Genomic DNA, 12,747 nt, shown 5'->3' with positions numbered 1-12,747 from the left:
GTCGGAGGTGTGTAATTGGAATAAAAAGTACCTCACGGGATTATCAAAGAGCTTATCTCCCCGTTAGCTGCACTGGAGTAATTAGAACACGACGATGCGGAAGTTTCCCTTAAAAATGCACTATCAAGACAGTGAAATGATCATGAAGTATCAGTAAAATGCTGAAAACTAAGAGCAGGTAACGATAATGATTTGCCCACTGATAGTTACACTCGGCATTTGTTAGTTATTGCAGCATGATTTGAAGTGCGTTAGGCACGAGACATTAAATATAAAGTTATATAAAAAGGTTGAACAATTCAAATATTCCTATTCATCCAAGCTAAAAGTGCTAGTTCAAAGAAAGGTTGGAACATCAAACAAAACTAATTAGCATCTTTTCCTTTATTTATCAAGACGGACTAGGTGTCGGGGAAAACAGAAATTTTTATTCCATGCAAATGTCTTTGCGGATCTGCATAAACTGTTCCTTTCCCCGCCCCTTCATATTTCGTTGGCTTGTCCGGTGCGTAAATGATTTATAAACGAGAATCTGGATAAGCCAAAAGCTCTAAACTCGTTCGAAATTGCATATCGGCGGTAAGAAGTCTCCATGTATTTCGCACCTTTTCACATATGCGTGTATATTACGTTGGCATAGCGTTTAGCTTCACAGACTAGGAAATTGTAGAGTACATGTGAATTTTGATGAAAGGGCACATAAAAATGCTATTTTCGCAACAACCTGACGAACAAACCTTCATGCTCTCCGCTGTTGTGATGAGCAAAACATCAAGTATGTAGGTCAGGGATCATCACCAGAATGACATGTATAATTTCTTCCTGTAGTTAGTCACGTTGACGAGTCCATAGGTAATTCGACCTTCTTACATGAAGCTAGTGCCATTACCTGCTCGTCGATGAGCCACAACAAAAAACTACGCTTTCTCATTTAACCTTTGATGTAATGTCATTTCTTTCCGACGTAGAAGGATAAATAAAGGTGCCTAGAATCAGCCTCGTGATGGTGGATACACCATACAGTTTGGATCACGGCTCTTGTATTTATCTGCGTTTCAGAGGGTAACCGCGAAGGATTGTTGAGGGTGTTTTTGTAATTATTGTTCAAGAATGTGCCGCAATATGCGCGATATCTCAAGCAGCGGCTTCATGACTAAATTTTAAGTTAACTCGTAAGAAATGGCCCATTACAAATGCACATGAGCCGCAATAAATCTGCAATGTTGAAGAAACATCTTGGAACAACGTTTCGGGTTTTTCAGAAATCGTTCATTGTTCTCCTTTGCGTCCGTTCAAAGCGAATGGTGCTGATTCTTGCACTTGTTCCTGCTTGCCCGACGCTGCGTTATGATGAAGTGCTGCCGCAGTGATCACGACGATGACCCCTTGAGATAGAAACGAAAACTTCGGTATTTGCAATATTTGCATGTATTTCCAAAGAGGGTACTGTGAGCCACTCGGTCATTCTGTGCCCGCGGAACCCCATCAGAGACCAGCCACGACAAAACAGAGACCGCCCTACCCTCCCACACTTCCAAGTGAAGAAACCTCGTATCTTTTCTAATTCCGCCTCACTCGCGCTCTCTCCCTTCGCCTAGGCCTGTTGTAGCCCCAGCGTGTAATTGCGCGCAACAACACACGTCATCCCAATCTGGAAGCTGCTGTGCACTTCCCGCGGTTTCTGGGGTGCAGAAATGCAGACACACGGAGGGGAAGGGAGACCTTCTACGACTGCAAGGCCGTTGTCCCGTTGCCTGCCCGGGCATGCAACGATGACGACGTTGTAAGGCACACCTGACCCTCTTATCTTCCCTTAAAGGGACACTGAAGGGATTTGTAAATATTGTGTGATTACTAGCGAAAATTGTAGACCGGAGTTCCTAGGCCATCCTTCGACTACTGTGGGTGCGTTTACGCGAATTTGTTTAGTAGGACAATCAATTCTAAAATGCTCTCCTATTCTGCATCCTGGCCCAATTTCTGTGGCGTTTTCGTTTGACGTCGCAGGGAAATTACTTGGCTTGACTGCGGTACTGCACGGCTCGCCGACCTTCCGACAGAGTCAGTCGGCCCAGCATTTATTTCGCCGGCCGCCGACGGGTCGTCGCAATTCGTTCGTTGAGTTGAAACTAAGCCACGATACGTCTGTGAATGAAAGAATGTGACTTTTTTTAGTTTGTTAACTTGTGCACTGCATGAAGCTCCAAGTCCAGGTCGCTCCACACAAGCGCTGCACAAGCTCACATGCCACGCTTCGCTCACTGGTACGCTAGTACTAAAATCTAAGACCAATTGAATGCGGGAGAAGAGTCAGCGAAGTTAGTATAGGTACCGAGGAAATAAATTCAACCGAGACGTTTACCGTACAGTGTAAGACGGGTGCATAAAGCACTTTTTTCCCCTGGGTGGTCAAGCACAGCGCTTAGAAACCCGACGACACATTTGCGAACGCTTTCCCGTCTACGAAATGCAATTTCTAGACATCAGATATTGTGGAAATTTGGGTGCGCTCACGTCACGATCGCTATACAACAAATACTCATCTAAGCTGCTTAAAACGCTAAAACTCAATAAAAGTGTAAACTGGTTGTACAGTGCCCTATTTTATACCTTATATTTTGAATTCATCAGCGCTGGCTCTTTGCTGAGTGGTCTGGAGCGCTAGTCTGCATTTTGCGGATCGCAAGTTCGAATGTCCGAGGGTATATCGTTTTTTTTTGTAAGTTGGTTTCGTCGTTTTCGGCCGATGTTTTCTATGGGCGTCGTGCACTGCAGTTTCAAGTAAACATGTGGCGCCACCTGGGAGCGGCGGCGAAATTTTTTCCGAAGAACAAAATAAACATATACAGCAGTTCGCTACGCGGCTCAATTTGAACAACAACCGGAAAATTGGTATACAACAATTACTGCGTTTTATTCAATTCACACTTATTATAATAATAGAGATATTCCGCTGACGAGTTGTGCGGGAATACAAGCTGAAATAATTTAGTAAGCGCCCCTTCTCCAATAAAAGCATACGACAGCACCCGGACGGATCAGCTGCTTACGACGCCGACGTGCACAAAGCACATAGTACCCGAAAAGAAATAAAAAGAACATATTCATAGGTGAATTTTTGTATGTGCACGCTACTTGGCGTAATACCGCTGCGAAAAAATGCCATGTATCCAACAAAACGTAACGAGTGCTTAATTCTGAAGCGCCTCAAATAGCTTTTGGTGTCAGAATAATCTGTGCACGCATCAGAAGATACATGGAACATCCCAAGGATATGCATGCTTAAATTGTAAGTAGTCATACCAGCAAAATATAAAGCTTTAAAATGAAAACAGTAACGTAGGTGTTTACGCTACACAGCGACACAACAGTAAACAGATGGACACACACCAGCCACAATTCAGACTCGCATCTACACTTTTATTGAAATGACTCTCAAATATCTCAAACCAACTTGTAGTTTGTGTTTCTGCGGCAGTCGGTGAAAAAAGAGTTCAAGTGGGGCTTGTTGCGCAAAATATTTTTGCAGACAAAGATAACTTGCACCAGCACAACATTCACGCTGGCATGTAGTTACACAAACATCACGTACAACTCTTTCAGCTTTGAAACAATCTTCATTATTCCAAATGGTCTTATTTTTTCATCGGCACTCCGAATGCGAGAGGAACCATTTGTGCACAAATAAAGCTCCTGTTGTGTGATCTGCCATATCTGTGCCCCGTGTCTGAGCGGTAAACAACAAGGTAAATAAACGTTCAGAGGCTTTCATGGAAGCTTCGTCTCGTGCATAAACGTCCAAAAGTATTCGCGTAATACGTAAGAGTTTATAAATTGATGAAAGCAATTCAAAAAGCATTGCAATATTTTCTCAGCCCATGCGACGAACTCATCGTTGTTCCAGAAGTTTGAGGTAGAGTTTACCCAAGCAGTTGCATTTTCAAATACCTGCCTCTACAAACCTGAATCTTCAGGCCCTTGAAGCCGCATACCCTTGGTGTCGCAATATACACACGAACCTTTCGCCGCTATTTCACACACATAACACATCAAATCACTTCCTGAAACGTACAAGGCACAGCGCTTCTGCAAGCACCATGAAGTCGCGTCGTCGGTCTTCTCCTCCCAATAAGCTGTCGTCCAACTACTTGGTTATGCCAGCAGTTCTAACCCAGCAGTTCCGATATAAAGCTGAATAAGTTAAATCCACCAAAGCAACCAAGGCGTTGCTGGCGGCGTTGGGACGTTACGCCGTTATTTCATGCTCCTCAGGGGCCGACGGCCCCACAAAAGTTTTTCCATTGGTGGAGCGATCGCGCCTTCCCTCATACGTACATTATCACTTACGGGAGGCGGTGCACACACAGACGCACACTCCTGCACTCCTCCCGCTCTCTTCGTAAGATCGCGGGTTTTCGTCTTTTTATTTTTATCTTTTATTTGGGCGACGCTGCTGGTGTTCAGTTGAAGCCGTTTGGAAATGACCATGTGTGACCGTGCGCTGCGCAGAGACAATCCCGCGCTTGTATAAAACTGGTTTTTGTGTGATGAATCGCTCTCCTGTCGCCTTTACGAACCATATTCTGTTGACTAAAGCACCATTTGGCTGTTCGTATCGTATGGCAACAGAATAGCGGTCATTTCTTCTTTCCCTTGCCAATAATCGTACTGCGCGGAATACCCTGCTCTGGAAGTCTTCTGCTCACGGACTTCAGAAGTTATGCTAGTTATGACTTCGTTGTCCAGAAGATGGCGCTGAACACAGCATATCAGTAAGCAGACCCTTGGCCTGGTGTGAACACCCCTTATACGATACAGTCAGGAGGACGAGGCAAGCGCCAAAGATGAGGGAAAAGCGCATGGCATTTTACCGCCTCCGGTGAGGCGTAGGGCATTCTTCCACTGCGTACGCCTCAGATAGTGATTTCTACGGTTCCTAGCCGTCCTTGTAGGCTTATCTGAGGTATTTTACAGCCGACAACATGACAGTAGCACAGTATGGTAATTATTGAGATTGCGAAAATGCCCATTCAACGATAACGTCGGATATCAAGCATGTCTAACAGAACAGAAACCCAAACTTCTTTGAATTGTAGTCTCGGACATCGTCGAATCACGTAGCACCTTTACCAGACGTCACTGCGGGTAGTTGGTGCAGCCGCCGCAAATCGTGCATGGTAGTTTTTTTTTTCTTCTTTCTTGCTTTATAAAATAAGTACCGCCTTATGGCCCGGATAAACAATGAGTGTGTTCATTTGAGCAAGTCCACGCAGTGCAAGCAAAAATGGGAGATTGAAAAATTCACTTCAGTTTCCTTTTAGGTAGTTTTTCGGTTTTCTGTTGAAAAAATGCCCCATTAAATCCTCAGATGAGATGTAAGGACACAGAGGGCGGAAATCAAAGGAGAAAAAAAATGATGCTTTTCTAATAAATAAACTGCTAAAAAAATTTGCTTTGGTCTTGTTATGCTCAACGCTGTATTCATTGTTTATTGCAGGATGCGCCACCACAAGCTTAGTATTCACAGGAGGCCTTCCAATGTAGCGAAATACACTGCCCTCGAGCACGTAAAAGCCAAGCCTAGTGCAGACAGGTAAGAATTTTTTATGAAGGGGGTATCTTTTCCACATTCTTGAGAACACACAAGGATTCAGTGCTAAGCCTTTATTACAGGTGCTTCAACAGTTTCTTCAACATCTGCAGCACTCTTCGAACATAACGGACAAATACTTCAACAACCCGGACGGGGTCTAGTCCACGAAAGATGCGCCAAAGATTTTACGGTCTTTTACACTTCCTAAAGCTAATGCCCAGTTCAGTCACATTACACCTCTTTGTGCAACGTCAACAAAGTTGTCGGCTCATGTGCACTGACAACTGCTGATCGCTGTGAGCCGGGCATGCTCTCACATACACCATACAAAAGCGCAAAAATTGGCCTGGAGAGTTCCAAGCAGACATCTGAAAAATTTTTCTGTGGCGGGCAACAGCAGATGACAGACCATTTTGGGCTGACAGTGCTTTGCCCAACTATCAGCCGTTCAGCAGGTCCTCGCGGCCCTCGAAAAGCAGCACCGGAGCGCTGCGGGGCAACGCCCTCCCTTATGGGGCAGCGGCGTCCAACCCCGTAGGGAGTAGCGAAGGGGTGGTCCGAGTAGGGGTGGCGTCGGGATCGACGAGTGGCTACGCCCGGGCGCAGTGTACAAACTGTGCCTGTTGCAGGCATTCAACAAAGTCTTTCTTCCTTCCTTCCTTGCCTTTTATAGCATTGGGAGTTCGTAGGAAAAAGGCAAAGAGCGTTACTTCAGTCCTCAATGGGGCGCATGGGAACTTGTCTGATAGGGCTTCGTCATCTCTTGGTAAAGTGCCGTAGCATTACTCGAGTTTAAATTAGTGAAACAAATTTTGCAGGGTATGGGGCTTGGCCATCGTCAGCAGAGAAGGCATTTAGGACCAAAACACACCAAGATAACTGTGGTGATGATCAAAGAAAGGGAAAGTAAGGATATTTTTTGGATCAGTATGCATGGATAGGTTTTCTGCCCAGACCCATTTATGCCTTACCACTTATAGAGCCCTCAACATCACCTGGCGGTGACCCTCGCGGTCACGTCTAGTCGTGGTTTCTCGTAAAGCTAGAGATAATTTAAGGGATGCGAGTTATGTTGGCCGTCGTCACTACCAGCTACCACAAAATATTGAGCCTCAGTGCTACACAACAGCGGCATAGACCAAACATTTGTTTGAGCCAATGTGAGCACGTGGAAGAAAAAATTGTGCGTAGGGCATGGTTCTGCCGTTACGGCCGTTCATATGGCTGTTTATGTAAGGGTTGTTTTGGATTCCCCTAGATCTGCAGCGTTCGGTGTTTTCTTGATCGACCTCGCCGGCTCGTATTTTCGCGTTATGGCGAGAGCTATGCTCAGTTCCTCGGCTTGTACGGGGTGAGTGTTCCGAAACGTTTCGGTGCACAGCACCCCACCTGATATGTGTAATGCCAGTGCGCGTGTGGTTGAGCTGCTGCTAAAACGATCACGCCGTTCGAAAGGACTTCCTCATACACCCTTTCGGGATCCGTCTTCTACCTGTAGGTGATACAAGAGGCATGTCATTCGACATGTTTATGTTAATCAGCGTACACAGCTTGGGTCGCGCAAGGATGGCTGACAGGCATGCCGATCAGAATGCGCAGCTAACCAGGGAGCATTTTATTGAGAGTATGGTCAACATATGTGAGGTATACAAGGCGCTAAAGTAACCACTTCAATGGTTACCAGTGCTTGATCACCTTGCTCAGCTGAAGAGATGTTAATCTTGCATTATCGGAGAGGTGGCGAATGTTGTTATCCTTATGAAATGACTATAACCTGGCTTATCGTTTGAGATGAACGGTAATAAAGAAAAAGCATTTCTGTGGCCTCAAAGTGGCGTTCTGGGTATTTGAACTCATGTACGTACGGCCTGGGGTCGAGCCTGAGCTGGTCTACTTTATTTTTTTATTTGAATTTTTTCCTTAACTCAATTCTTTTTTTTTTATTGCAGAAGAACTCAATTCTTTGTGATGGTTTTGGAAATAGCAAAGCGTTTGGAGGTACGCGTGCGCGGTAGCATTTAAGTTAGCGTTTGCAACGTCCTTACATTGGTCGTGAAATTTGTGTATGTCTCGCGTAGCGACCCCATATGGTCTTCGAGCAGGCCACAGTCTGCCGGGCGGGCCTCGGAAACGTGATACGACGTTTAAGCTGCGTCTTAGGACGTGACTTGTAGGACTGGTTGTCATGATATGGACGGGTAAGCTTAGCGAACATATAGGGCGATGTCATAAAACTGTACAATGTGGTCTCTTAAATTACGAAAGTCCCTCAATAATTTTCTGCTCACGAATGTGCGCTGAAAGTTTCAACAGCTGTCGCTAGGATCGCTGCTGTAATGAGAAGCTGTGCCGGCCTTCCGACGCGCTTGCTGGTCGAATTTTTCTCCATCAGCAGCACGCCTACATTTTCCTGCTCTTCATTTCCACCAGAAATAACCCGAGCAAACGCTGCATGTTTTTGAGGCAACTAACCTCGCGTAGCGTAGCCGCGAGATACAGGCAAGAGGACCCGTGCTACAGAGGCGTGTTCCCGTGTTCCTTAGTTGGTCAGGTCGGACCGTAACCGATTTGGTACGGTCCACATTGCACGTGTTTGGTTTTTGACTATCTTTTAATTTCCGCATAGATGATACGAGTTAACTAGCGCCAGAATTAAAAGGGTAAACACCCCTGCGTGACCTGGTGCGCTTTGCAATGTATACAAACACGGCCTCTAAACGCATTGGTTTAGCGCTGCACCTGCGTGGTAATATAGCGAGGCAATAATAGAATAATATTGGAAATTCTCAGTTGGAAAGTGAGCATAGACAGCAGAATGAAACAAACGCTAAGGAAACGGAAGCAGCGCAATGGGCATGCGGTGGAGGGGTTGGAGTGGTAGATATTAGAGAATGGTGTGACTGCTAGGCTGAAGACATAGCTACCTGCCTAACAGATAGACTCAGATGCAGAGCGGCTTCCAACCACCCACGCACCCAAAGGGCAGTTAAAAAACATGCAGGCACAGCTAGCGATGCCCGTTTTTTCAGATCTCGAAATAGCTGATTGTGTTACCGAACTGTGGCCGCAGCAGATTTGGGTGGGAAACACAGATGACAGGAAGCTTTGACCATTGGCTGGCCGTTGCAGGCAGCTGCCGAGCACGTGCAGAAGAGAATACACAAGCTCCCCACGGCTGTGCTCTACGATTGTTTATTTACAGAAGTTTGTTGCAATAGCGCGATGGATGTCTTCGCATGACATGCAGCACGGCCGTATGATCACAAGTTTCAATATATATGCCGCATGCCTGTGCCGCAAACGTCACACCGGCTATTAGAGGCAACCTTGTAAAGTCAGGGTTCATATAAAGGACGCATACGACAATCTACATAGGAAACTTTCGTAGAGCCTGCTTGGATGGGAGGTATTAGCAAAGGGCGCGCTGCAGGGAATTTAGAATGAAAGTGAGCTCCGATTACCTGAAAGGACTGAGTTCAACGAGTGCACCAATAATAAATCTTCTCTTCCTCAACATTACAGAAGCTTGTTCCTGGTCTTTTCTACTGCTCACGCTTCGCATTGCAATACTTCAAACGAAAGCTTCAGGATAACAAAATTGGTTGGCATTTATGCTACACCAGCAAGGGGTTGGAAGGGAGGACTATGCAACGCGCGGGCTTTGGCTTTGGATTTTGGCTGAGTTGAATTGGTCTTGGGGTTCAGACTTGGGCAGTTAGGGTTTTATACTTTACAATGCCGGATTGTGGACTTCGATTTAACGCAGTTTGCATTCAGAAAACATCGTCTTTTAACGATCTTGCTCTTAAGAAAGGGGCAGACCTGAGAATATCCAAGTTAAAGCTAGTCAAGAAGACACGCTCCGCTGTTTCTTCAGCCTTCGCATCTGCAATGTGAAGGTGGCCGTTCTTCTTTTCGCAAAACACTCTAATATATCTTCGTTGCATTAAAGGTTTAATTGTAACGCAGATGTTTAGGTACGGCCCAATATGAAATCCCGTGATCATGCGGTGTTGCCCGAACAAATACCTGGCGAGCAGGAGCGACAGGGTTTCCCCATTCGGAATGTTGTCATGCGATTGCGACGGGGTCTGATAAGGCTATCGCGGTAGGCACTCAAAGGCTAACCCCCACATTTTTGTTGCGGAATACATAAAAAGCTCTAAATAAAATCAACTGCTCCTCCGCCGAAACGTCAACGATGGGGAAACGGGAAGCTTTTAAAAATGCAGTACAACCACAACCGAATAAACCCAGAAGCAAGTGGCTCCTATTGGTAGAGAGTGTGAAGTAAGACTGCGCACTCTTTATGCGAATACCGGGACCGTTTACTTCACTGCCCTTGTGCCCTCCATTGCTTTACTGATGCGGACATTCTATGGATTTTGCCAGCGCTCATCTATGGTCGTCATGACATATAGGGGTACAATTTGTCTCAATTTGCACGTCCATGCACCCCTCTCTACAACCAAACTGCTTCAAACGTGCCGAAATTGTTCAATCGTATGGGCGTCGCCTTCTCAACACTAGGGACCCAGTTTCGATTCCGACCACAGGCAGCCATTTAATTTTTATTCAACTCACCCACGATCATCATCATCGTCAGAGAAAGTTGGCTTTTCTGCAGTGCGTTTTGGCTGGACTGCAGACGACACCAGTGAGAGGCTGAAAGGTTCGGTTTTAAAGATCCGATAAATAACTCGTACATGTCTATGGACAGAAGAACTGATGGGCGGGCGGGCACTGGGAGGATTGATTGATTGATTGATTGATTGATTGATTGATTGATTGATTGATTGATTGATTGATTGATTGATTGATTGATTGATTGATTGATGGATGGATGGATGGATGGATGGATGGATGGATGGATGGATGGATGGATGGATGGATGGATGGATGGGAGTAGTGTGATAGCAGACAATTGTTTTGGCGCTTTCAATATAGGTTCAGATGCTCTTCACTTGTTGGGATTTACAAAATTCCCAACTAATAATGCTTGAATAGATAGCGCTTAAACTTTGACTAGTAAACAAAGACGAGAAAGGCTACTAAACACGACAGTCTTTCTCGTGTTTGTTTACTAGTCAAAGCTTAGGCGCTCTCCTTTCAAGCTTTGCAGCACCAAGTAGCCCCTACAGATGCCCTGATAACTATTAATGCGTTCTCGTGAGCTCAAAATGAACCTTTGTTTCTTTTTCAGGCATAAAATCCTTAGAAAGTGGAAAGAACGGTACAAGACAGACGGCTTGAACAGTGTGCAGTACAAGCTTTTGGACGTCGAATATCACAAATTGTACACACATATAGTAGTCGACCTGAGCGTCGCTAAGTCACTTTCATAACCTAGACTGATAAAAGCACCACTGGTTTATGTGATTACCGGGGGTGCAGGAATATGGATATTGCACCTCAAAAAACAGGCCAGAAACATTGTGCTTTCGATATACACGCCTGTCCGTTCAAATACGTGGCCTCCTGAAGAATCTTCGGTTTTGAACAGCAGCGTAATGTTGATTTTAACCATATCACAATACATGCATAGTGAACACGGTAACGAGTTTTCCGTAAGAACCTCCAAGAGTCAATTTTGTGTCCTAGATGCTTTAAATCACCAATGGTGTTGTGAGCGTACCATCCATGTATTTGCGTTTGCAATCTTTTTGCTTATAAAGTTCCTTCTTTCGAAGTTTGAGCATTACTGATTCAAACCCCAGTTATTTGAACACATAATTTTAACATTTCGCATATTATATTGAAGGAAACAATTCTATAAATAGAGCATTGAGCCCATTTTATTCTTCCCCGGCAGACCGGCTTGCCCGCCGGAGCGATTGACAAAATGGAAGCGTATCAACAAGTATTCTTCCTCGTTTACTTGTGACTCGAAGCATATATCAGGCAATGCCGACAAAAAGCATATCTGCGTTTGGTTCATTTGGATAAGTAAAATTTTCAACAAGCTAATTGATCCCTTAAAACGTTCATCCCTTAAAACACCATCAACAGAATCTATGCCAAAAAACTAAAAGGGTTTCTCTCTTTCTTCACCTCTTCAATTTTCGTTTTTCGGTGATACAGTTAGTAAATAGTATTCGTGATTCTAGGTAATCCTTTCCCTTCAGCAAAATGAAACTGTTTCAACTAATCAACGAATAAAATAATTTTCATACACAATGAACGACACGAAAGCACTGCATTAACACTCTGTAGGGTCGAAATTGTTCCTATACCTATTTTTATCATAATGCCAAACAGGGAGACAGGGAGACAGAGAGGGGCCTAAGCGAAGCCAAAACCGGCAAAGGGCGAAGCCGGCACTTCTCACGTGCAATAAATCCTTGCTCTGACACAAATTTGTGCACACCTACATACGTGAATACCCCTGCTGGGTGTGCTATCACTTGTACTGCTGTGTGTGCTTGTATTGTTCCCTGTAATCCTCCTTACCATAAAAGAAGTAGCAACCTGCCTATTTCAAAAAGTGCAACCAATGTTTTCTAATTCATTGATTGATTGATTGATTGCTATTAAAATCCCCCTTTTAACGGGGTGATGATGTCTCATCTTGCCAAGAAAAGCTACTATATCCATGTTTTATACTCTTCGTTTAATACCAGCACTGCTCGAGGAAAAGCACAAAATGCTTCTTTTTTGTTGCAGGTGACATCTGTCCTAGGCATCGTTCCACTCTCCGATTTTTGTCCCCCAGCATTCTAATCTTCTTTTAGTCTTCTGGGCAGCCTTGAAGTCCTCTGTGCTAGCTTCAAATCCTCGGGCTTCTGGAAGCCAAATATTCCCCTCGTGTAGATTTGAATCGATAGACTCACATTCTAAAACTATGTGCAACATAGTTTCCGTTAATTTACCGGAGGCCACGCGTACTCCACCACTTCCTGTATACTTCCCCACAAAACTCTTAGTTCATAAGCAACCTGCTTTAGCTTCAAAAAGCAAAGCGCTGCCCTTGAAATTATCGTAGAGATTTTCTTTTCTGATTTCCAGATTATCTGACCAGTACATCACTAACGGCGTTTTAGCTTGCAATTTTTCTCTCCATTTATTCGTATCCATCTGCCTTGCTTCTTATCTGGGTACTTTGGCTGTCTTTGATTCTTTACTGTTCTTTCCGTATTTCATCATTACCCTTCTAG

General features: G+C 44.7%; 1 protein-coding gene across 1 annotated transcript in view; it reads left to right on the top strand.

Moving 5' to 3' along the window:
- The window catches only part of LOC144172294 (beta-1,4-N-acetylgalactosaminyltransferase bre-4-like), a 51,235-nt gene extending 39,953 nt beyond the window's left edge, over window positions 1-11,282 (top strand). Inside the window, exons 5-6 of the mRNA XM_077701047.1 lie at window positions 5,498-5,593; window positions 10,797-11,282. Coding sequence (XP_077557173.1) covers window positions 5,498-5,593; window positions 10,797-10,938 — 238 coding nt within the window. The 3' untranslated portion in view covers window positions 10,939-11,282. The remainder of the gene's footprint in view (window positions 1-5,497; window positions 5,594-10,796) is intronic.
- The last annotated feature ends 1,465 nt before the right edge of the window (window positions 11,283-12,747 follow it).

Source organism: Haemaphysalis longicornis, unplaced genomic scaffold (assembly GCF_048455015.1).
Source record: "Haemaphysalis longicornis isolate Haplotype H1 unplaced genomic scaffold, Haemaphysalis longicornis Haplotype H1 scaffold_20, whole genome shotgun sequence".
Lineage (NCBI taxonomy): Eukaryota > Metazoa > Arthropoda > Arachnida > Ixodida > Ixodidae > Haemaphysalis > Haemaphysalis longicornis.
Note: the sequence above shows the minus strand (reverse complement) of the source record. Positions and strands in the feature narration are given on the sequence as shown.